The 21,964-nt window shown below is 49.5% G+C and overlaps 1 protein-coding gene across 1 annotated transcript in view; it reads right to left on the bottom strand.

Moving 5' to 3' along the window:
* Positions 1-2,873: 2,873 nt before the first annotated feature.
* Positions 2,874-21,964, bottom strand: part of LOC132206212 (beta-1,3-galactosyltransferase 4-like) — a 43,446-nt gene continuing 24,355 nt past the window's right edge. The window contains exon 2 of the mRNA XM_059639504.1: positions 2,874-4,116. Within this exon, the coding sequence (XP_059495487.1) occupies positions 2,954-4,114 (1,161 nt within the window). The 5' untranslated portion in view covers positions 4,115-4,116 and the 3' untranslated portion in view covers positions 2,874-2,953. The remainder of the gene's footprint in view (positions 4,117-21,964) is intronic.

The following is a 21,964-nucleotide window of genomic DNA, read 5'->3' as shown; positions in this document are numbered from 1 at the left end:
GGAGGGTGTGACCAGGAGAGTTTATTCAAGTTTGTGTCAGGAACACACCTTCACAATCGCAGGCAAGCCTCTCCCCCCCCCCCCCCCCCGCCTCCACCCCAACCCCCCCAGTGTTTGCTGCTTGTTTGTAACCACTGTCTGTACGCAATGTGCTGCCACCCACTGGAATGTTGTGGGCATTACAACGTGATGTTTACACCTGAATTTTCTATTGGGGAATGCCTGGCTCAGATTGATCACACGAAGGCAGCGACTGAGATCACAGCAGTAAACTCTTCCCTCATCGTCCTTCGTGAGGTAGCTGTAAGCATTTGGCACAGTGACACATCCCATTTCCCTGCCTCCCCCTTGATACAGAGACAAACAGAAACACATAGACACACAGTCACAGAGACACATCCTTTTGTTTCCTATTCATTTCACCTCTCTCCCTCCCTCCCTCCCTCTCTCCCTCATTTGGTGCTAGGGTAAACGTGGGCAGTGTTGGTACACAGAGAGAGCCTGCCCTCATGATGATGCTCTGATTGTTACGGAGTGACCTGGAGAAGGTGGGAACAGACTCCAGCTCCTCCCTCGTCAATCTTCTGCACCCCTTCCCCCCCCCCCCCCCATTTTGTCATTAAACCTGCATCACTGGGAACCAGACCCATCTCTGGAGATGAGTATTCCCAGTGACACAGCAGGCCCAGCCAAAACGAGGGTATGGATCCTTCCCCCTCCCTCTTGCTCGCGCGCTCTCTCTCTCTCTCTCTCTCTCCCTCCTTCCCTCTCTCCCTCCCTCGGCGATTGTAATGAGGTCAGCCAGCTGGATCTCAGACTAAGAGCTCCCCAGTGTTAATCTAGTCCAATCAGGGAGCCCTGGCTGACAGATAAAAAGGGTCTCTGAGGCAGCGCTGTGGTCCGGGACTGTTACTGTGGAAAGAAAGAGTGACTCAGTGATGGGTTACCGGCATCTGTAGAGTTATTTCTCTCTCTGTCTATCTCTCTCTACCCCCCCCAACCTCCTTCCCCCTCTCTCTCTCTCTCTCTCTCCCCCCTCCTCTCTCTCTCCTCCCTCCCTCTCTCTCTGTCTCCCCCTCCCCCTCTCTCTCTCACCCCCTCCCCCTCTCTCTCTCTCTCTCACCCCCTCCCCCTCTCTCTCTCACCCCCTCCCCCTCTCTCTCTCACCCCCTCTCTCTCTCACCCCCTCCCCCTCTCTCTCTCCCCCCCGCCTCCCTCTCTCTCTCTCACACCCTCCCTCTCTCTCACCCCGCTCTCTCTCACACCCTCCCTCTCTCTCACCCCGCCCTCTCTCTCTCCTCTCCCCCTCTCTCTCCCCCCCGCCTCCCTCTCTCACCCCCTCCCTCTCTCTCTCTGTCTCCCTCCCTCCGTCTCTGTCTCTCTCTCTCTTTCCGTCTCTGTCTCTCCCTCTCTCTCTGTCTCTCTCTCTCCGTCTCTGTGTCTCTCTCTCCATCTGTGTGTGTGTCTCTCTCTCTCCCCATCTGTCTGTCTCTCTCTCTCTCCATCTGTCTCTGTCTCTCCCTCTCCGTCTCTCTCTCTCTGTGACTCTCTCTCTCCGTCTCTGTGTCTCTCTCTCCATCTGTCTCTCTCTCTCTCTCCCCCCGTCTCTGTCTGTCTCTCTCTCTCTCCGTCTGTCTCTCCCTCTCTGTGTCTCTCTCTCTCCGTCTCTGTTCCTCTGTCTCTTTCTCTCTGTCTCTGTTCCCCTCTCTTTCTCTCTGTCTCTGTTCCCCTCTCTCTCTCCATCTGTCTCTCTCTCTCCGTCTCTGTCTCTCTCTCCGTCTCTGTCTGTCTCTCTCTCTCTCTCTCCGTCTGTCTCTCCCTCTCTCCATCTCTGTGTGTGTGTCTCTCTCTCCCCCCATCTCTGTTTCTCTCTCTCTCTCTCTCCGTCTCTGTCTCTCTCTCTCCGTCTCTGTTCCTCTCTCGCTCTCTCTCTCTGTCTCTCGCTCTCTCCGTCTCTGTCTCTCGCTCTCTCTGTCTCTCTCTCTCTCCCCGTCTCTGTGTGTCTCCCTCTCTCTCCGTCTCGGTCTCTGTCTCTCTTTCTCCGTCTCTGTTCCTCTCTCTCTCTCTGTCTGTCTTCATTGCTGTCTCTCTCTCTCCGTCTGTCTCTCTCTCTCCATCTCTGTTCCTCTCTCTCTCCGTCTGTCTCTCTCTCTCTCCGTCTCTGTCTCTCTGTCCCTCCCCGTCTCTGTCTCTCTTTCTCTCTCTCTCCATCTGTCTCTCTCTCTGTCTCTCCCCATCTCTCTCTCTCCCTCTCCATCTCTGTCTCTCCCCATCTCTCTCTCTCTCCCCGTCTCTCTCTCTCTCTCTCCCCCTGTCTCTGTCACTCTCTCTCTCTCCCCCCGTCTCTCTCTCTCCCCCCCCATCTCTCTCTCTTTCCCCGTCTCTCTCTCTCTCTCTCCCCCTGTCTCTGTCACTCTCTCTCTCTCTCCCCCCGTCTCTCTCTCTCCCCCCATCTCTCTCTCTTGCCCCCCCTGTCTCTCTCTCTCTCTCTCCCCCCCCCCCGTCTCTCTCTCTCTCTCTCCCGCACCGTCTCTCTCTCTCCCCCATCTCTCTCTCTCCCTCTCCATCTCTGTCTCTCCCCATCTCTCTCTCTCTCCCCGTCTCTCTCTCTCTCTCTCCCCCTGTCTCTGTCACTCTCTCTCTCTCTCCCCCCGTCTCTCTCTCTCCCCCCCATCTCTCTCTCTTTCTCCCCCTGTCTCTCTCTCTCTCTCTCCCCCCCCCCCCCGTCTCTCTCTCTCTCCCGCACCGTCTCTCTCTCTTCCCCCATCTCTCTCTCTCCCCCGTCTCGTTCTCTCCCCCCCCCCCGTCTCGCTCTCTGTCTCTATGTGTCTCGCTGTCTCCCCCCCCCCCCCCTTGCCTCTCTTCCCCCCACAAAGCGCACTGTGCTGTTCCGTAGTGAGGCTCTGACCGTCAGAGTCTGTGCCCTGTTATTTTGGGAGGCAGCGAGTGAATCCTAGGAGGCACGGAGCAGCTCCCTCAGGTTGAGTAGGTTGCAGATGAAGAGGGCACTCACCCTGGCGATGGCCGAACAGGGCTGGCTGCCATTGACCTGTGCCCAAATGTTCCTCAGCTCCTGGGCATCTATGTGGTGACTGGTGATAATGGTTTGGTAGCAGCAAGGCCTGAAGTGAAACTGTAGGCTACCAGACATCCTGGATGAGTGGGTGGGGGGCACCCCCGCTCGCTGGGCACTGAGGCCAACAAAGACGTCCTCAATGGGGAGCAGGGGTAGGGAGAGTGCGGCCCGGTAGACCTTGCGGGCTGCAGAAGCAGAGAGAATGTATGAGGTCCCGCTGCAGTAGTCCGGGTAAGTATCAGCAGGGAAGACAGACTCTGGGACGTAGTAAAGGCTGGAGTGGTCACGTATGGCCCTGACATTTCTATGGACCCTGCCCAGGTAGAGGTCCTGCCCAAGACCCAGCTCCAGGCCACGGTCTAGCAGCAGCTCAACCAGCCTGTAGTAGTTCAGGAAGACATCGTCATCAACCTTGAGAAGGAACTGGCTGCGGGGGCAGTAGCTGGTGAACCAGCTGAGGACCATCAGGGTTTTCAGGGTCAGGTTCAGGTACGAGTCCCGGAAACGCCCCTGCACCACGTCCCGGTAGGTGCCCGCCTCCCGGTCGATCAGCTCCTGCTCCTGGGGGGACGACGGGCTGCCCAGAGCGAAGAGAGTCCTCACCGTGCGGCCCCTGACCTCCTGCACTGAGCCCCAGCTCTCGCGGATGGCCTGGCGGCTGTCCCAATGTGCTGGCTTGCTCACCACCAGGCCAACCAGGAATGGGGCCTCTCCGGCACAGACCCCCGGGTTGGTCAGCCGGTAGATGGAGTCACGACTGCGCTGCCCAACCCAGTCGAAGGGAGCATCCCCCTCCCCTCCCACGGCCAAGCCCTTCTGGCCATGAGAAGAGAGCAGAACTGGCTGCAGGAACCATTCCTCCAGGGGACCTGCGGTGAAAGCAGTGACCACAGCTAGCACCAGGAGCAGTACCACCCCCAGCAGTAATTGAGCAATGCCACGCCAGAGACGGGACATGGATCGTGGGGGGCAACGACTTGGCCCCAGGCGGGGGCAGATTGAGACTGACTTCACCCATCGCCAGGGCAGCAGCACCATCCCTGCAAACAGCAAATAATACTCAATCAGATAAGCACGTCGATCCCCAAACTAATCCCACTGCCCTACTCCCTCCCTGCAGCTCTGTACCAATCCCCAAACTAATCGCCCTGCTCCCTCCCTGTACCTCTGTACCAATCCCCAAACTAATCCCACTGCCCTGCTCCCTCCCTGTACCTCTGTACCAATCCCCAAACTAATCCCACTGCCCTGCTCCCTCCCTGTAGCTCTGTACCAATCCCCAAACTAATCCCACTGGACAGGAGTTACTCACTGCAGGATTCCCAGCCACTGACCCGCTCTTTGAAACAGTGTGTGAATGTGGGGAGTGCAGTTTGATCAATGATAACCCCCAGAATGTTGATAGTGGAGGATTCAGTGATGGTAACACCATTGAATGACTAGGGACGGTGGTTAGATTGTCTCTTATTGGTGATGGTTGTAACCTGGCATTTATGTGACATGAATGACAATTGCCACTTGTCAGCCCAAACCTGGATATTGTTCAGATCTTATTCCATTTGAACATGGACTGCTTCAGTATCTGAGGTGTCACGAACATTGTGTAATCATCAGCAAACATCCTCACTTCTGACCTTATGATGATAGAAGGTCACGGATAAAGCAGCTGAAGGTGTTTCGAACTTCTACAGAGATGTGGTGATAATTGGCCGGGCTGGGTTTGTCCTGCTTTTTGTGTACAGGACATACCTGGGCAATTTTCCACGTTGTCGGGTAGGTACCGGTGTTGTAACTGTGCTGGAACAGCTTGGCTCAGGGAAATGGAAAGTTCTGGAGCACAAGTCTTCAGTACTATTGCTGGGATGTGTCCGGGCCCATTGCCTTTGCAGTATCCAGTGTCTCCAAACGTTTCCTGATATCACGTGAAGTGAATGGAATTGGCTGTAGACTGGGATCTGGAGGAGGCTGAGATGGATCATCCACTCGGCACTTCTGGCTGAAGATTGCTGTGAAAGCTTCAGCCTTATCTTCTGCACTGATGTGCTGGGCCCTTCCATCATTGAGGTTGGGGGTATTCGTGGAGCCGCCTCCTCCAGTGAGTCATTGCATTGTCCACCACCATTCGCGACTGGATGTGGCAGGACTGCAAAGCTTAGATCTAATCTGTTGGGTGTGGGATCACTTAGCTCTATCACTTGCTGCTGTCACTGTTTGGCATGCGAGTGTCCCGTTTGGTGGCTTCACCAGGTTGATACATCTTCAGGTACAGCCTGGTGCCGCTCCTGGCACGGCCTCCTGAACTCTCCACTGAACCAGGGTTGATCCGCTGGCCTGATGGTAATGTTTGAATGGGGGAATATGCTGGGCCATGATGATGTAGGTTGTACTGAAGTACAATTCTGCTGCTGCTGATGGCCCACAGCATCTCAACAATGTCCAGACTTGAGTTATCTGAGCTGCATGAAGTCTGTCCCATTTCAATCAATAAAAACTGAAAGAACTGTGGATGCTGTAAATCAGGAACAAAAAACAAAGGTGCTGGAAAAGCTCAGCAGGTTTGGCAACAAAGAAGAAGAAAAAAATCAGTTAACCTGAGTTGTGAGGATGGGTCACCCAACCCAAAACATTGACTGATTTTTTTTCTTCACAGATCCTGCCAGACCAGCTGAGCTTTTCCAGCAATTTCTGTTTTTGTTCTATTTCACATAATGATAGTTCCACTCTACGGTGGTCACTCTTACCAATACTGTAATGGGCAGATGCATCTGCAGCTAGCAGATTGGTAAGAATGATTTTCTCATTTGTTGGATCCCTTACGACCCGCCACAGGCCAGATGAGCAGCTTTATCCTTTAACAATCTAATTAGTAGAGCTGCCGCGAAGCCACTCTTCCTGGTGAATGTTGAAATCAGCTAACCCGAGGACATTTTGTGCCTTGCCATCCTCAGCAGCCTCCAAGCATTGTTCAACATGGAGGAGTATTGGTTCATCAGTCGAGGGAGGACAGTACATCGTAACCAGCAGGAGGATTATTTGTCCACATTTAACCTGATCCCATGAAACTTCACGGGGGTCCAGAGTTCATGGTGAGAACTGCCAGCGCAACTTCCTCCTGACTGCATACTGCCTCCTCAGCTGAGTCTGTCCTCCCGGTGGGACAGGGCATGACCAGGGATAGACGTCTTTTTATTAATTCATTCATGGGCTGAGGGTGTCACTGGTTGGACCTGCAATTATTGCCCATCCCTGCACATTGCAGCTGGTTTGGAATCATATTTAGGGCAAATCTGGTAAGGATGGCAGATTGCCTTGCCTGACTGGCATCAGTGAGGCTTCGCAAACTCTATAGTATCCCACACAGGATAATGGCACTCAATCTCCAAACTGGTTACTATCCCACACAGTCTGATCCCATTCAATCCCCAAACCCTTTACTATCCCGCACAGTCTGATCCCACTCAATCCCCAAACCCTTTAATATCCCACACAGTCTGATCCCACTCAATCCCAAACCCTTTAATATCCCACACAGTCTGATCCCACTCAATCCCAAACCCTTTAATATCCCACACAGTCTGATCCCACTCAATCCCAAACCCTTTACTATCCCGCACAGTCTGATCCCACTCAATCCCCAAACCCTTTAATATCCCACACAGTCTGATCCCACTCAATCCCCAAACCCTTTAAAATCCCACACAGTCTGATCCCACTCAATCCCCAAACCCTTTAAAATACCGCACAGTCTGATCCCATTCAATCCCCAAACCCTTTCAAATCCCACACAGTCTGATCCCACTCAATCGCCAAACCTTTTAATATCCCGCACAGTCTGATCCCACTCAATCCCCAAACCATTTAATATTCCGCACAGTCTGATCCCAATCAATCCCCAAACCCTTTAATATCACGCACAGGCTGATTCCACTCAATCCCCAAACCCTTTACTATCCCACACAATCTGATCCCACTCAATCCCCAAACCCTTGAATATCCCGCACAGTCTGATCCCATTCAATCCCCAAACCCTTTAAAATCCCACACAATCTGATCCCACTCAATCCCCAAACCCTTTAAAATCCCACACAATCTGATCCCACTCAATCCCCAAACCCTTTAAAATCCCACACAATCTGATCTCACTCAATCCCCAAACCCTTCAATAACCCACACAGTCTGATCCCACTCAATCCCCAAACCCTTTAAAATCCCGCATAAAGTGATCCCATTCAATCCCCAAACCCTTTAAAATCCCAATCTGATCCCATTCAATACCCAAACCCTTTCAAATCCCACACAATCTGATCCCACTCAATCGCCAAACCCTTTAATATCCCGCACAGTCTGATCCCATTCAATCCACAAACCCTTTAAAATCCTGCACAGTCTGATCCCATTCAATCCCCAAACCCTTTAAAATCCCGCACAGTCTGATCCCATTCAATCCCCAAGCCCTTTAATATCCCGCACAGTCTGATCCCACTCAATCCCCAAACCCTTTAATATCCCGCACAGGCTGATCCCACTCAATCCCGAAACCCTTTAATATCCCCCACAGTCTGATCCCAATCAATCCCCAAACCCTTTAATATCCCGCACAGTCTGATCCCACACAATCCCCAAACGCTTTAATATCCCGCTCAGTCTGATCCCATACAATCCGCAAACCCTTTAAAATCCCGCACAGTCTGATCCCATTCAATATCCAAACCGTTTAAAATCCCGCACAGTCTGATCCCATTCAATCCCCAAACCCTTTAATATCCCGCACATTGTGATCCCACTTAATCCCCAAACCCTTTACTATCCCACACAGTCTGATCCCACTCAATCCCCAAACCCTTTAATATCCTGCACAGCCTGATCCCACTCAATCCCCAAACCCATTAAAATCCCGCACAGTCTGATCCCACTCAATCCTCAAACCCTTTAATATCCCACACAGGCTGATCCCACTCAATCCCCAAACCCTTTAATATCCCCCACAGTCTGATCCCAATCAATCCCCAAACCCTTTAATATCCCGCACAGTCTGATCCCACACAATCCCCAAACGCTTTAATATCCCGCTCAGTCTGATCCCACTCAATCCCCAAACCCTTTAAAATCCCGCACAGTCTGATCCCATTCAATCCCCAAACCCTTCAATATCCCGCACATTGTGATCCCACTTAATCCCCAAACCCTTTAATATCCCACATAGTCTGATCCCACTCAATCCCCAAACCCTTTAAAATCCCACACAGTCTGATCGCACTCAATCCCCAGACCCTTTAAAATCCCACACAGTCTGATCCCACTCAATCGCCAAACCCTTTAATATCCCGCACAGCCTGATCCCACTCAATCCTCAAACGCTTTAAAATCCCACACAGTCTGATCCCACTCAATGCCCAAAACCTTTAAAATCCCGCACAGTCTGATCCCATTCAATCCCCAAACTCTTTAAAATCCCGCACAGTCTGATCCCACTCAATCGCCAAACCCTTTAGTATCCCGCACAGGCTGATCCCACTCAATGCCCAAAACCCTTTAATGTCCCGCACAGTCTGATCCCACTCAATCCCCAAACCCTTTAATATCCCGCACAGTCTGATCCCACACAATCCCCAAACCCTTTAATATCCCGCTCAGTCTGATCCCACTCAACCCCCAAACCCTTTAAAATCCCGCACAGTCTGATCCCATTCAATCCCCAAACCCTTCAATATCCCGCACATTGTGATCCCACTTAATCCCCTAACCCTTTACTATCCCACACAGTCTGATCCCACTCAATCCCCAAACCCTTTAAAATCCCACACAGTCTGATCCCATTCAATCCCCAAATCCTTTAATATCCCGCACAGCCTGATCCCACTCAATCCCCAAACCCTTCAAAATCCCACACAGTCTGATCCCACTCAATCCCCAAACCCTTTCATATCCCGCGCAGTCTGATCCAATTCAATCCCCAAGCCCTTAAATATCCCGCACAGTCTGATCCCACTCAATCCCCAAACCCTTTAATATCCCGCACAGGCTGGTCCCACTCAATCCCCAAACCCTTTAATATCCCGCACAGGCTGATCGCACTCAATCCCCAAACCCTTTAATATCCCCCACAGTCTGATCCCACTCAATCCCCAAACCCTTTAATATCCCGCGCAGTCTGATCCAATTCAATCCCCAAGCCCTTAAATATCCCGCACAGTCTGATCCCACACAATCCCCAAACGCTTTAATATTCCGCACAGTCTGATCCCACTCAATCCCCAAACCCTTTAAAATCCCGCACAGTCTGATCCCATTCAATTCCCAAACCGGTTAAAATCCCGCACAGTCTGATCCCATTCAATCCCCAAACCCGTTAATATCCCGCACATTGTGATCCCACTTAATCCCCAAACCCTTTACTATCCCACACAGTCTGATCCCACTCAATCCCCAAACCCTTTAAAATCCTGCACAGCCTGATCCCACTCAATCCCCAAACCCATTAAAATCCCGCACAGTCTGATCCCACTCAATCCTCAAACCCTTGAAAATCCCACACAGTCTGATCCCACTCAATCCCCAGACCCTTTAATATCCCATACACAGTCTGATCCCATTCAATCCTCAAACCCTTTAATATCCCGCACAGCCTGATCCCACTCAATCCCCAAACCCTTTACTATCCCGCACAGTCTGATCCCACTCAATCCCCAAACCCTTTACTATCCCGCACAGTCTGATCCCATTCAATCCCCAAACCCTTTAAAATCACACACAATCTGATCCGACTCAATCCCCAAACCCTTTAATATCCCACACAATCTGATCCCACTCAATCCCCAAACCCTTTAATATCCCGCACATTGTGATCCCACTTAATCCCCAAACCCTTTACTATCCCGCACAGTCTGATCCCACTCAATCCCCAAACCCTTTAAAATCCTGCACAGCCTGATCCCACTCAATCCCCAAACCCATTAAAATCCCGCACAGTCTGATCCCATTCAATCCTCAAACCCTTTAATATCCCGCACAGCCTGATCCCACTCAATCCCCAAACCCTTTACTATCCCGCACAGTCTGATCCCACTCAATCCCCAAACCCTTTACTATCCCGCACAGTCTGATCCCATTCAATCCCCAAACCCTTTAAAATCACACACAATCTGATCCGACTCAATCCCCAAACCCTTTAATATCCCACACAATCTGATCCAACTCAATCCCCAAACCCTTGAATATCCCGCACAGTCTGATCCCATTCAATCCCCAAACCCTTTAAAATCCCACACAATATGATCTCACTCAATCCCCAAACCCTTTAATAACCCACACAGTCTGATCCCACTCAATCCCCAAACCCTTTAAAATCCCGCATAATCTGATCCCATTCAATACCCAAACCCTTCAAAATCCCGCACAATCTGATCCCATTCAATCCCCAAACCCTTTAAACTCCCGCACAGTCTGATCCCACTCAATCGCCAAACCCTTTAATATCCCGCACAGCCTGATCCCACTCAATCTCCAAACCCTTTAAAATCCCGCACAGTCTGATCCCACTCAATCCTCAAACGCTTTAAAATCCCACACAGTCTGATCCCACTCAATGCCCAAAACCTTTAAAATCCCACAGAGTCTGATCCCACTCAATCCCCAAACCCTTTAATATCCCGCACAGTCTGATCCCATTCAATCCCCAAACTCTTTACTATCCCGTACAGTCTGATCCCATTCAATCCCCAAACCCTTTAATATCCCGCACAGGCTGATCCCACTCAATGCCCAAAACCCTTTAATATCCCGCACAGTCTGATCCCACTCAATCCCCAAACCCTTTAGTATCCCGCACAGGCTGATCCCACTCAATCCCCAAAACCTTTAATATCCCGCACAGTCTGATCCCACTCAACCCCCAAACCCTTTAAAATCCCGCACAGTCTGATCCCATTCAATCCCCAAACCCTTCAATATCCCGCACATTGTGATCCCACTTAATCCCCTAACCCTTTACTATCCCACACAGTCTGATCCCACTCAATCCCCAAACCCTTTAAAATCCCACACAGTCTGATCCCATTCAATCCCCAAACCCTTTAATATCCCGCACAGCCTGATCCCACTCAATCCCCAAACCCTTCAAAATCCCACACAGTCTGATCCCACTCAATCCCCAAACCCTTTCATATCCCGCGCAGTCTGATCCAATTCAATCCCCAAGCCCTTAAATATCCCGCACAGTCTGATCCCACTCAATCCCCAAACCCTTTAATATCCCGCACAGGCTGATCCCACTCAATCCCCAAACCCTTTAATATCCCGCACAGGCTGATCGCACTCAATCCCCAAACCCTTTAATATCCCCCACAGTCTGATCCCACTCAATCCCCAAACCCTTTAATATCCCGCGCAGTCTGATCCAATTCAATCCCCAAGCCCTTAAATATCCCGCACAGTCTGATCCAACACAATCCCCAAACGCTTTAATATTCCGCTCAGTCAGATCCCACTCAATACCCAAACCCTTTAAACTCCCGCACAGTCTGATCCCATTCAATCCCCAAACCGGTTAAAATCCCGCACAGTCTGATCCCATTCAATCCCCAAACCCTTTAATATCCCGCACATTGTGATCCCACTCAATCCCCAAACCCATTAAAATCCCGCACAGTCTCATCCCACTCAATCCTCAAACCCTTGAAAATCCCACACAGTCTGATCCCACTCAATCCCCAGACCCTTTAATATCCCATACACAGTCTGATCCCATTCAATCCTCAAACCCTTTAATATCCCGCACAGCCTGATCCCACTCAATCCCCAAACCCTTTCCTATCCCGCACAGTCTGATCCCACTCAATCCCCAAACCCTTTACTATCCCGCATAGTCTGATCCCATTCAATCCCCAAACCATTTAAAATCAGAAACAATCTGATCCGACTCAATCCCCAAACCCTTTAATATCCCACACAATCTGATCCCACTCAATCCCCAAACCGTTGAATATCCCGCACAGTCTGATCCCATTCAATCCCCAAACCCTTTAAAATCCCACACAATCTGATCTCACTCAATCCCCAAACCCTTTAATAACCCACACAGTCTGATCCCACTCAATCCCCAAACCCTTTAAAATCCCGCATAATCTAATCCCATTCAATCCCCAAACCCTTTAAAATCCCACACAATCTGATCCCATTCAATCCCCAAACCTTTAAAATCCCAATCTGTTCCCATTCAATCCCCAAACCCTTTCAAATCCCACACAATCTGATCCCACTCAATCGCCAAACTCTTTAATATCCCGCTCAGTCTGATCCCACTCAATCCCCAAACCCTTTAATATCCCGCACAGTCTGATCCCACTCAATCCCCAAACCCTTTAATATCCCGCACAGTCTGATCCCACTCAATCCCCACACCCTTTAATATCCCACAGTCTGATTCGACTTAATCCCCAAACCCTTTAATATCCCAAACAGTCTGATCCCACTCAATCCCCAAACCGTCTAATATCCCACACAGTCTGATCCCTCTCAATCCCCAAATCCCATAAAATCAGGAACAGTCTGATCCCACTCAATCCCCAAACCCTTTAAAATCCCGCACAGACTGTCCCATTCAATCCCCAATCCCTTTAAAATCCCGCACAGTCTGATCCCACTCAATCCCAAAACCCTTTAATATCCCGCACAGTCTGATCCCACTCAATCCCCAAACCCTTCAAAATCCCACACAGTCTGATCCCACTCAATCCCCAAAGCCTTTAATATCCCGCACAGTCTGATCCCACTCAATTCCCAAACCCTTTAATATCCCGCACAGTCTGATCCCACTCAATCCCCAAACCCTTTACTATCCCACACAGTCTGTCCCACTCAATCCCCAAACCCTTTAAAATCCCGTACAGTCTGATGCCACTCAATCCCCAATCCCATAAATATCCCGCTCAGTCTGATCCCACTCAAAACCCAAACCTTTTAAAATCCCGCACAGTCTGATCCAAAACAATCCCCAAGCCCTTTAATATCCCGCAAAGTCCGATCCCACTCAATCCCCAAACCCTTCAAAATCCCACACAGTCTGATCCCACTCAATCCCAAAAGCATTTAATATCCCGCATAGTCTACTCCCACTCAATCCCCAAACCGTTCAAAATCCCGCACAGTCTGATCCCACTCAATCCCCAAACCCTTTCATATCCCGCACAGTCTGATCCCACTCAATTCCCAAACGCTTTGTTATCCCACACAGTCAGATCCCACTCAATCCCCAAACCCTTTAATATCCCGCACAGTCTGATCCCACTCAATCCCCAAACCCTTCAAAATCCCACACAGTCTGATGCCACTCAAACCCCAAACCCTTTAATATCCCGCTCAGTCTGATCCAACTCAATCCCCAAACCCTTTAAAATCCCACACAGTCTGATCCCACTCAATCCCCAAACCCATTAAAATCCCGCACTGTCTGATCCCACTCAATCCCCAAACCCTTTAATATCCCGCACCGTCTGATCCCATTCAATCCCCAACCCCTTAAATATCCCGCACAGTCTGATCCCACTCAATCCCCAAACCATTTAATATCCCGCACAGTCTGATCCCACTCAATCCCCAAACCCTTTAGTATCCCGCACAGGCTGATCCCACTCAATCCCCAAACCCTTTCATATCCCGCACAGTATGATCCCACTCAATCCCCAAACCCTTTAATATCCCGCACAGTCTGATCCCACACAATCCCCAAACCCTTTAATATCCCGCTCAGTCTGATCCCACTCAACCCCCAAACCCTTTAATATCCCGCACAGCCTGATCCCACTCAATCCCCAAACCCTTTAATATCCCGCACAGTCTGATCCCACTCAATCCCCAAACCCTTTAATATCCCACACAGTCTGATCCCATTCAATCCCCAAACCCTTTAAAATCACACACAATCTGATCCCACTCAATCCCCAAACCCTTTAATATCCCGCACAGTCTGATCCCATTCAATCCCCAAACCCTTTAAAATACCACACAATCTGATCTCACTCAATCCCCAAACCGTTTAGTATCCCGCACAGGCTGATCCCACTCAATCCCCAAACCCTTTAATATCCCGCTCAGTCTGATCCCACTCAACCCCCAAACCCTTTAAAATCCCGCACAGTCTGATCCCATTCAATCCCCAAACCCTTCAATATCCCGCACATTGTGATCCCACTTAATCCCCTAACCCTTTACTATCCCACACAGTCTGATCCCACTCAATCCCCAAACCCTTTAAAATCCCACACAGTCTGATCCCATTCAATCCCCAAACCCTTTAATATCCCGCACAGCCTGATCCCACTCAATCCCCAAACCCTTCAAAATCCCACACAGTCTGATCCCACTCAATCCCCAAACCCTTTCATATCCCACGCAGTCTGATCCAATTCAATCCCCAAGCCCTTAAATATCCCGCACAGTCTGATCCCACTCAATCCCCAAACCCTTTAATATCCCGCACAGGCTGATCCCACTCAAACCCCAAACCCTTTAATATCCCCCACAGTCTGATCCCACTCAATCCCCAAACCCTTTAATATCCCGCGCAGTCTGATCCAATTCAATCCCCAAGCCCTTAAATATCCCGCACAGTCTGATCCCACACAATCCCCAAACGCTTTAATATCCCGCACAGTCTGATCCCACACAATCCCCAAAAGCTTTAATATCCCGCTCAGTCTGATCCCATTCAATCCCCAAACCGCTTAAAATCCCGCACAGTCTGATCCCATTCAATCCCCAAACCCTTTAATATCCCGCACATTGTGATCCCACTTAATCCCAAAACCCTTCACTATCCCACACAGTCTGATCCCACTCAATCCCCAAACCCTTTGAAATCCTGCACAGCCTGATCCCACTCACTCCCCAAACCCATTAAAATCCCGCACAGTCTGATCCCACTCAATCCTCAAACCCTTTAAAATCCCACACAGTCTGATCCCACTCAATCCCCAGGCCCTTTAATATCCCATACACAGTCTGATCCCATTCAATCCTCAAACCCATTACTATCCCGCACAGTCTGATCCCACTCAATCCCCAAACCCTTTACTATCCCGCACAGTCTGATCCCATTCAATCCCCAAACCCTTTAAAATCACACACAATCTGATCCGACTCAATCCCCAAACCCTTTAATATCCCACACAATCTGATCCCACTCAATCCCCAAACCCTTGAATATCCCGCACAGTCTGATCCCATTCAATCCCCAAACCCTTTAAAATCCCACACAATCTGATCCCACTCAATCCCCAAACCCTTTAAAATCCCACACAATCTGATCTCACTCAATCCCCAAACCCTTTAATAACCCACACAGTCTGATCCCACTCAATCCCCAAACCCTTTAAAATCCCGCATAATCTGATCCCATTCAATCCCCAAACCCTTTAAAATCCCGCTCAATCTGATCCCATTCAATCCCCAAACCCTTTAAACTCCCGCACAGTCTGATCCCATTCAATCCCCAAACCCTTTAAAATCCCAATCTGATCCCATTCAATCCCCAAACCCTTTCAAATCCCACACAATCTGATCCCACTCAATCGCCAAACTCTTTAATATCCCGCTCAGTCTGATCCCACTCAATTCCCAAACCCTTTAATATCCCGCACAGTCTGATCCCACTCAATCCCCAAACCCTTTAATATCCCGCACAGTCTGATCCCACTCAATCCCCACACCCTTTAATATCCCACACAGTCTGATTCGACTTAATCCCCAAACCCTTTAATATCCCAAACAGTCTGATCCCACTCAATCCCCAAACCGTCTAATATCCCACACAGTCTGATCCCACTCAATCCCCAAATCCCATAAAATCAGGAACAGTCTGATCCCACTCAATCCCCAAACCCTTTAAAATCCCGCACAGACTGTCCCATTCAATCCCCAATCCCTTTAAAATCCCGCACAGTCTGATCCCACTCAATCCCAAAACCCATTAATATCCCGCACAGTCTGATCCCACTCAATCCCCAAACCCTTTCATATCCCACACAGTCTGATCCAATTCACTCCCCAAGCCCTTAAATATCCCGCACAGTCTGATCCCACTCAATCCCCAAACCCTTTAATATCCCGCACAGGCTGATCCCACTCAATCCCCAAACCCTTTAATATCCCGCACAGGCTGATCCCACTCAATCCCCAAACCCTTTAATATCCCCCACAGTCTGATCCCACTCAATCCCCAAACCCTTTAATATCCCGCGCAGTCTGATCCAATTCAATCCCCAAGCCCTTAAATATCCCGCACAGTCTGATCCCACACAATCCCCAAACGCTTTAATATCCCGCACAGTCTGATCCCACACAATCCCCAAAAGCTTTAATATCCCGCTCAGTCTGATCCCATTCAATCCCCAAACCGCTTAAAATCCCGCACAGTCTGATCCCATTCAATCCCCAAACCCTTTAATATCCCGCACATTGTGATCCCACTTAATCCCAAAACCCTTCACTATCCCACACAGTCTGATCCCACTCAATCCCCAAACCCTTTAAAATCCTGCACAGCCTGATCCCACTCAATCCCCAAACCCATTAAAATCCCGCACAGTCTGATCCCACTCAATCCTCAAACCCTTTAAAATCCCACACAGTCTGATCCCACTCAATCCCCAGGCCCTTTAATATCCCATACACAGTCTGATCCCATTCAATCCTCAAACCCATTACTATCCCGCACAGTCTGATCCCACTCAATCCCCAAACCCTTTACTATCCCGCACAGTCTGATCCCATTCAATCCCCAAACCCTTTAAAATCACACACAATCTGATCCGACTCAATCCCCAAACCCTTTAATATCCCACACAATCTGATCCCACTCAATCCCCAAACCCTTGAATATCCCGCACAGTCTGATCCCATTCAATCCCCAAACCCTTTAAAATCCCACACAATCTGATCCCACTCAATCCCCAAACCCTTTAAAATCCCACACAATCTGATCTCACTCAATCCCCAAACCCTTTAATAACCCACACAGTCTGATCCCACTCAATCCCCAAACCCTTTAAAATCCCGCATAATCTGATCCCATTCAATCCCCAAACCCTTTAAAATCCCGCACAATCTGATCCCATTCAATCCCCAAACCCTTTAAACTCCCGCACAGTCTGATCCCATTCAATCCCCAAACCCTTTAAAATCCCAATCTGATCCCATTCAATCCCCAAACCCTTTCAAATCCCACACAATCTGATCCCACTCAATCGCCAAACTCTTTAATATCCCGCTCAGTCTGATCCCACTCAATTCCCAAACCCTTTAATATCCCGCACAGTCTGATCCCACTCAATCCCCAAACCCTTTAATATCCCGCACAGTCTGATCCCACTCATTCCCCACACCCTTTAATATCCCACACAGTCTGATTCGACTTAATCCCCAAACCCTTTAATATCCCAAACAGTCTGATCCCACTCAATCCCCAAACCGTCTAATATCCCACACAGTCTGATCCCACTCAATCCCCAAATCCCATAAAATCAGGAACAGTCTGATCCCACTCAATCCCCAAACCCTTTAAAATCCCGCACAGACTGTCCCATTCAATCCCCAATCCCTTTAAAATCCCGCACAGTCTGATCCCACTCAATCCCAAAACCCATTAATATCCCGCACAGTCTGATCCCACTCAATCCCCAAACCCTTCAAAATCCCACACAGTCTGATCCCACTAAATCCCCAAAGCCTTTAATATCCCGTACAGTCTGATCCCACTCAATCCCCAAACCCTTGAATATCCCGCACAGTCTGATCCAACACAATCCCCAAACCCTTTAATATCCCGCACAGTCTGATCCCACTCAATTCCCAAACCCTTTATTATCCCGCACAGTCTGATCCCATTCAATCCCCAAACCCTATACTGTCCCGCACAGTCTGATCCCACTCAATCCGCAAACCCTTTAAATTCAAACACAGTCGAACCCCACTCAATCCCCAAACCCTTTAATATCCCACACAGTCAGATCCCACTCAATCCCCAAACCCTTAAATATCCCGCACAGTCTGATCCCACTCAATCCCCAAACCCTTTACTATCCCACACAGTCTGTCCCACTCAATCCCCAAACCCTTTAAAATCCCGTGCAGTCTGATGCCACTCAATCCCCAATCCCTTTAATATCCCGCTCAGTCTGATCCCACTCAAACCCCAAACCCTTTAAAATCCCACACAGTCTGATCCCGCTCAATCCCCAAACCCATTAAAATCCCGCACAGTCTGATCCCATTCAATCCCCAACCCCTTAAATATCCCGCACAGTCTGATCCCACTCAATCCCCAAACCATTTAATATCCCGCACAGTCTGATCCCACTCAATCCCCAAACCCTTTAGTATCCCGCACAGGCTGATCCCACTCAATCCCCAAACCCTTTAATATCCCGCACAGTCTGATCCCACTCAATCCCCAAACCCTTTAATATCCCGCACAGTCTGATCCCACACAATCCCCAAACCCTTTAATATCCCGCTCAGTCTGATCCCACTCAATCCCCATACCCTTAAATATCCCGCACAGTCTGATCCCACTCAATCCCCAAACCCTTTAGTATCCCACACAGTCTGTCCCACTCAATCCCCAAACCCTTTAAAATCCCGTACAGTCTGATGCCACTCAATCCCCAATCCCTTTAATATCCCGCTCAGTCTGATCCCACTCAAACCCCAAACCCTTTAAAATCCCGCACAGTCTGATCCCACTCAATTCCCAAACCCTTCAATATCCCGCAAAGTCCGATCCCACTCAATCCCCAAACCCTTTAATATCCCGCACAGTCTGATCCCACTCAATCCCCAAACCCTTCAAAATCCCACACAGTCTGATCCCACTCAATCCCAAAAGCCTTTAATATCCCGCATAGTCTAGTCCCACTCAATCCCCAAACCCTTCAAAATCCCGCAAAGTCTGATCCCACTCAATCCCCAAACCCTTTCATATCCTGCACAGTCAGATCCCACTCAATCCCCAAACCCTATAATATCCCGCACAGTCTGATCCCACTCAATCCCCAAACCCTTCAAAATCCCACACAGTCTGATGCCACTCAAACCCCAAACCCTTTAATATCCCGCTCAGTCTGATCCCACTCAATCCCCAAACCCTTTAAAATCCCACACAGTCTGATCCCACACAATCCCCAAACCCTTTAAAATCCCACACAGTCTGATCCCACTCAATCCCCAAACCCATTAAAATCCCGCACTGTCAGATCCCACTCAATCCCCAAACCCTTTAATATCCCGCACAGTCTGATCCCATTCAATCCCCAAACCCTTAAATATCCCGCACAGTCTGATCCCACTCAATCCCCACACCCCTTAATATCCAAAACAGTCTGATCCCACTCAATCCCCAAACTGTTTAATATCCCACACAGTCTGATCCCACTCAATCCCCAAATCCCTTAAAATCAGGAACAGTCTGATCCCACTCAATCCTCAAACCCTTTTATATCCCGCACAGTCTGATCCCACTCAATCCCCAAACCCTTCCAAATCCCACACCGTCTGATCCCACTCAATCCCCAAACCCTTTAAAATCCCGCACAGTCTGATCCCACTCAATCCCCAAACCCTTTAGTATCCCGCACAGGCTGATCCCACTCAATCCCCAAACCCTTTCATATCCCGCACAGTCTGATCCCACTCAATCCCCAAACCCTTTAATATCCCGCTCAGTCTGATCCCACTCAACCCCCAAACCCTTTAATATCCCGCACAGCCTGATCCCACTCAATCCCCAAACCCTTTACTATCCCGCACAGTCTGATCCCACTCAATCCCCAAACCCTTTAATATCCCACACAGTCTGATCCCATTCAATCCCCAAACCCTTTAAAATCACACACAATCTGATCCCACTCAATCCCCAAACCCTTTAATATCCCGCACAGTCTGATCCCATTCAATCCCCAAACCCTTTAAAATCCCACACAATCTGATCTCACTCAATCCCCAAACCCTTTAGTATCCCGCACAGGCTGATACCACTCAATCCCCAAACCCTTTAATATCCCGCACAGTCTGATCCCACACAATCCCCAAACCCTTTAATATCCCGCTCAGTCTGATCCCACTCAACCCCCAAACCCTTTAAAATCCCGCACAGTCTGATCCCATTCAATCCCCAAACCCTTCAATATCCCGCACATTGTGATCCCACTTAATCCCCTAACCCTTTACTATCCCACACAGTCTGATCCCACTCAATCCCCAAACCCTTTAAAATCCCACACAGTCTGATCCCACTCAATCCCCAAACCCTTTGAAATCCTGCACAGCCTGATCCCACTCAATCCCCAAACCCATTAAAATCCCGCACAGTCTGATCCCACTCAATCCTCAAACCCTTTAAAATCCCACACAGTCTGATCCCACTCAATCCCCAGGCCCTTTAATATCCCATACACAGTCTGATCCCATTCAATCCTCAAACCCATTACTATCCCGCACAGTCTGATCCCACTCAATCCCCAAACCCTTTACTATCCCGCACAGTCTGATCCCATTCAATCCCCAAACCCTTTAAAATCACACACAATCTGATCCGACTCAATCCCCAAACCCTTTAATATCCCACACAATCTGATCCCACTCAATCCCCAAACCCTTTAAAATCCCGCACAGTCTGATCCCACTCAATCCCCAAACCCTTTAGTATCCCGCACAGGCTGATCCCACTCAATCCCCAAACCCTTTCATATCCCGCACAGTCTGATCCCACTCAATCCCCAAACCCTTTAATATCCCGCTCAGTCTGATCCCACTCAACCCCCAAACCCTTTAATATCCCGCACAGCCTGATCCCACTCAATCCCCAAACCCTTTACTATCCCGCACAGTCTGATCCCACTCAATCCCCAAACCCTTTAATATCCCACACAGTCTGATCCCATTCAATCCCCAAACCCTTTAAAATCACACACAATCTGATCCCACTCAATCCCCAAACCCTTTAATATCCCGCACAGTCTGATCCCATTCAATCCCCAAACCCTTTAAAATCACACACAATCTGATCTCACTCAATCCCCAAACCCTTTAGTATCCCGCACAGGCTGATACCACTCAATCCCCAAACCCTTTAATATCCCGCACAGTCTGATCCCACACAATCCCCAAACCCTTTAATATCCCGCTCAGTCTGATCCCACTCAACCCCCAAACCCTTTAAAATCCCGCACAGTCTGATCCCATTCAATCCCCAAACCCTTCAATATCCCGCACATTGTAATCCCACTTAATCCCCTAACCCTTTACTGTCCCACACAGTCTGATCCCACTCAATCCCCAAACCCTTTAAAATCCCACACAGTCTGATCCCACTCAATCCCCAAACCCTTTAATATCCCGCACAGCCTGATCCCACTCAATCCCCAAACCCTTCAAAATCCCACACAGTCTGATCCCACTCAATCCCCAAACCCTTTCATATCCCACGCAGTCTGATCCAATTCAATCCCCAAGCCCTTAAATATCCCGCACAGTCTGATCCCACTCAATCCCCAAACCCTTTAATATCCCACACAGGCTGATCCCACTCAATCCCCAAACCCTTTAATATCCCGCACAGGCTGATCCCACTCAATCCCCAAACCCTTTAATATCCCCCACAGTCTGATCCCACTCAATCCCCAAACCCTTTAATATCCCGCGCAGTCTGATCCAATTCAATCCCCAAGCCCTTAAATATCCCGCACAGTCTGATCCCACACAATCCCCAAACGCTTTAATATCCCGCTCAGTCTGATCCCACACAATCCCCAAAAGCTTTAATATCCCGCTCAGTCTGATCCCATTCAATCCCCAAACTGCTTAAAATCCCGCACAGTCTGATCCCACTCAATTCCC

The sequence above is a fragment of the Stegostoma tigrinum genome, chromosome 34 (assembly GCF_030684315.1).
Source record: "Stegostoma tigrinum isolate sSteTig4 chromosome 34, sSteTig4.hap1, whole genome shotgun sequence".
Taxonomy (NCBI): domain Eukaryota; kingdom Metazoa; phylum Chordata; class Chondrichthyes; order Orectolobiformes; family Stegostomatidae; genus Stegostoma; species Stegostoma tigrinum.
Note: the sequence above shows the minus strand (reverse complement) of the source record. Positions and strands in the feature narration are given on the sequence as shown.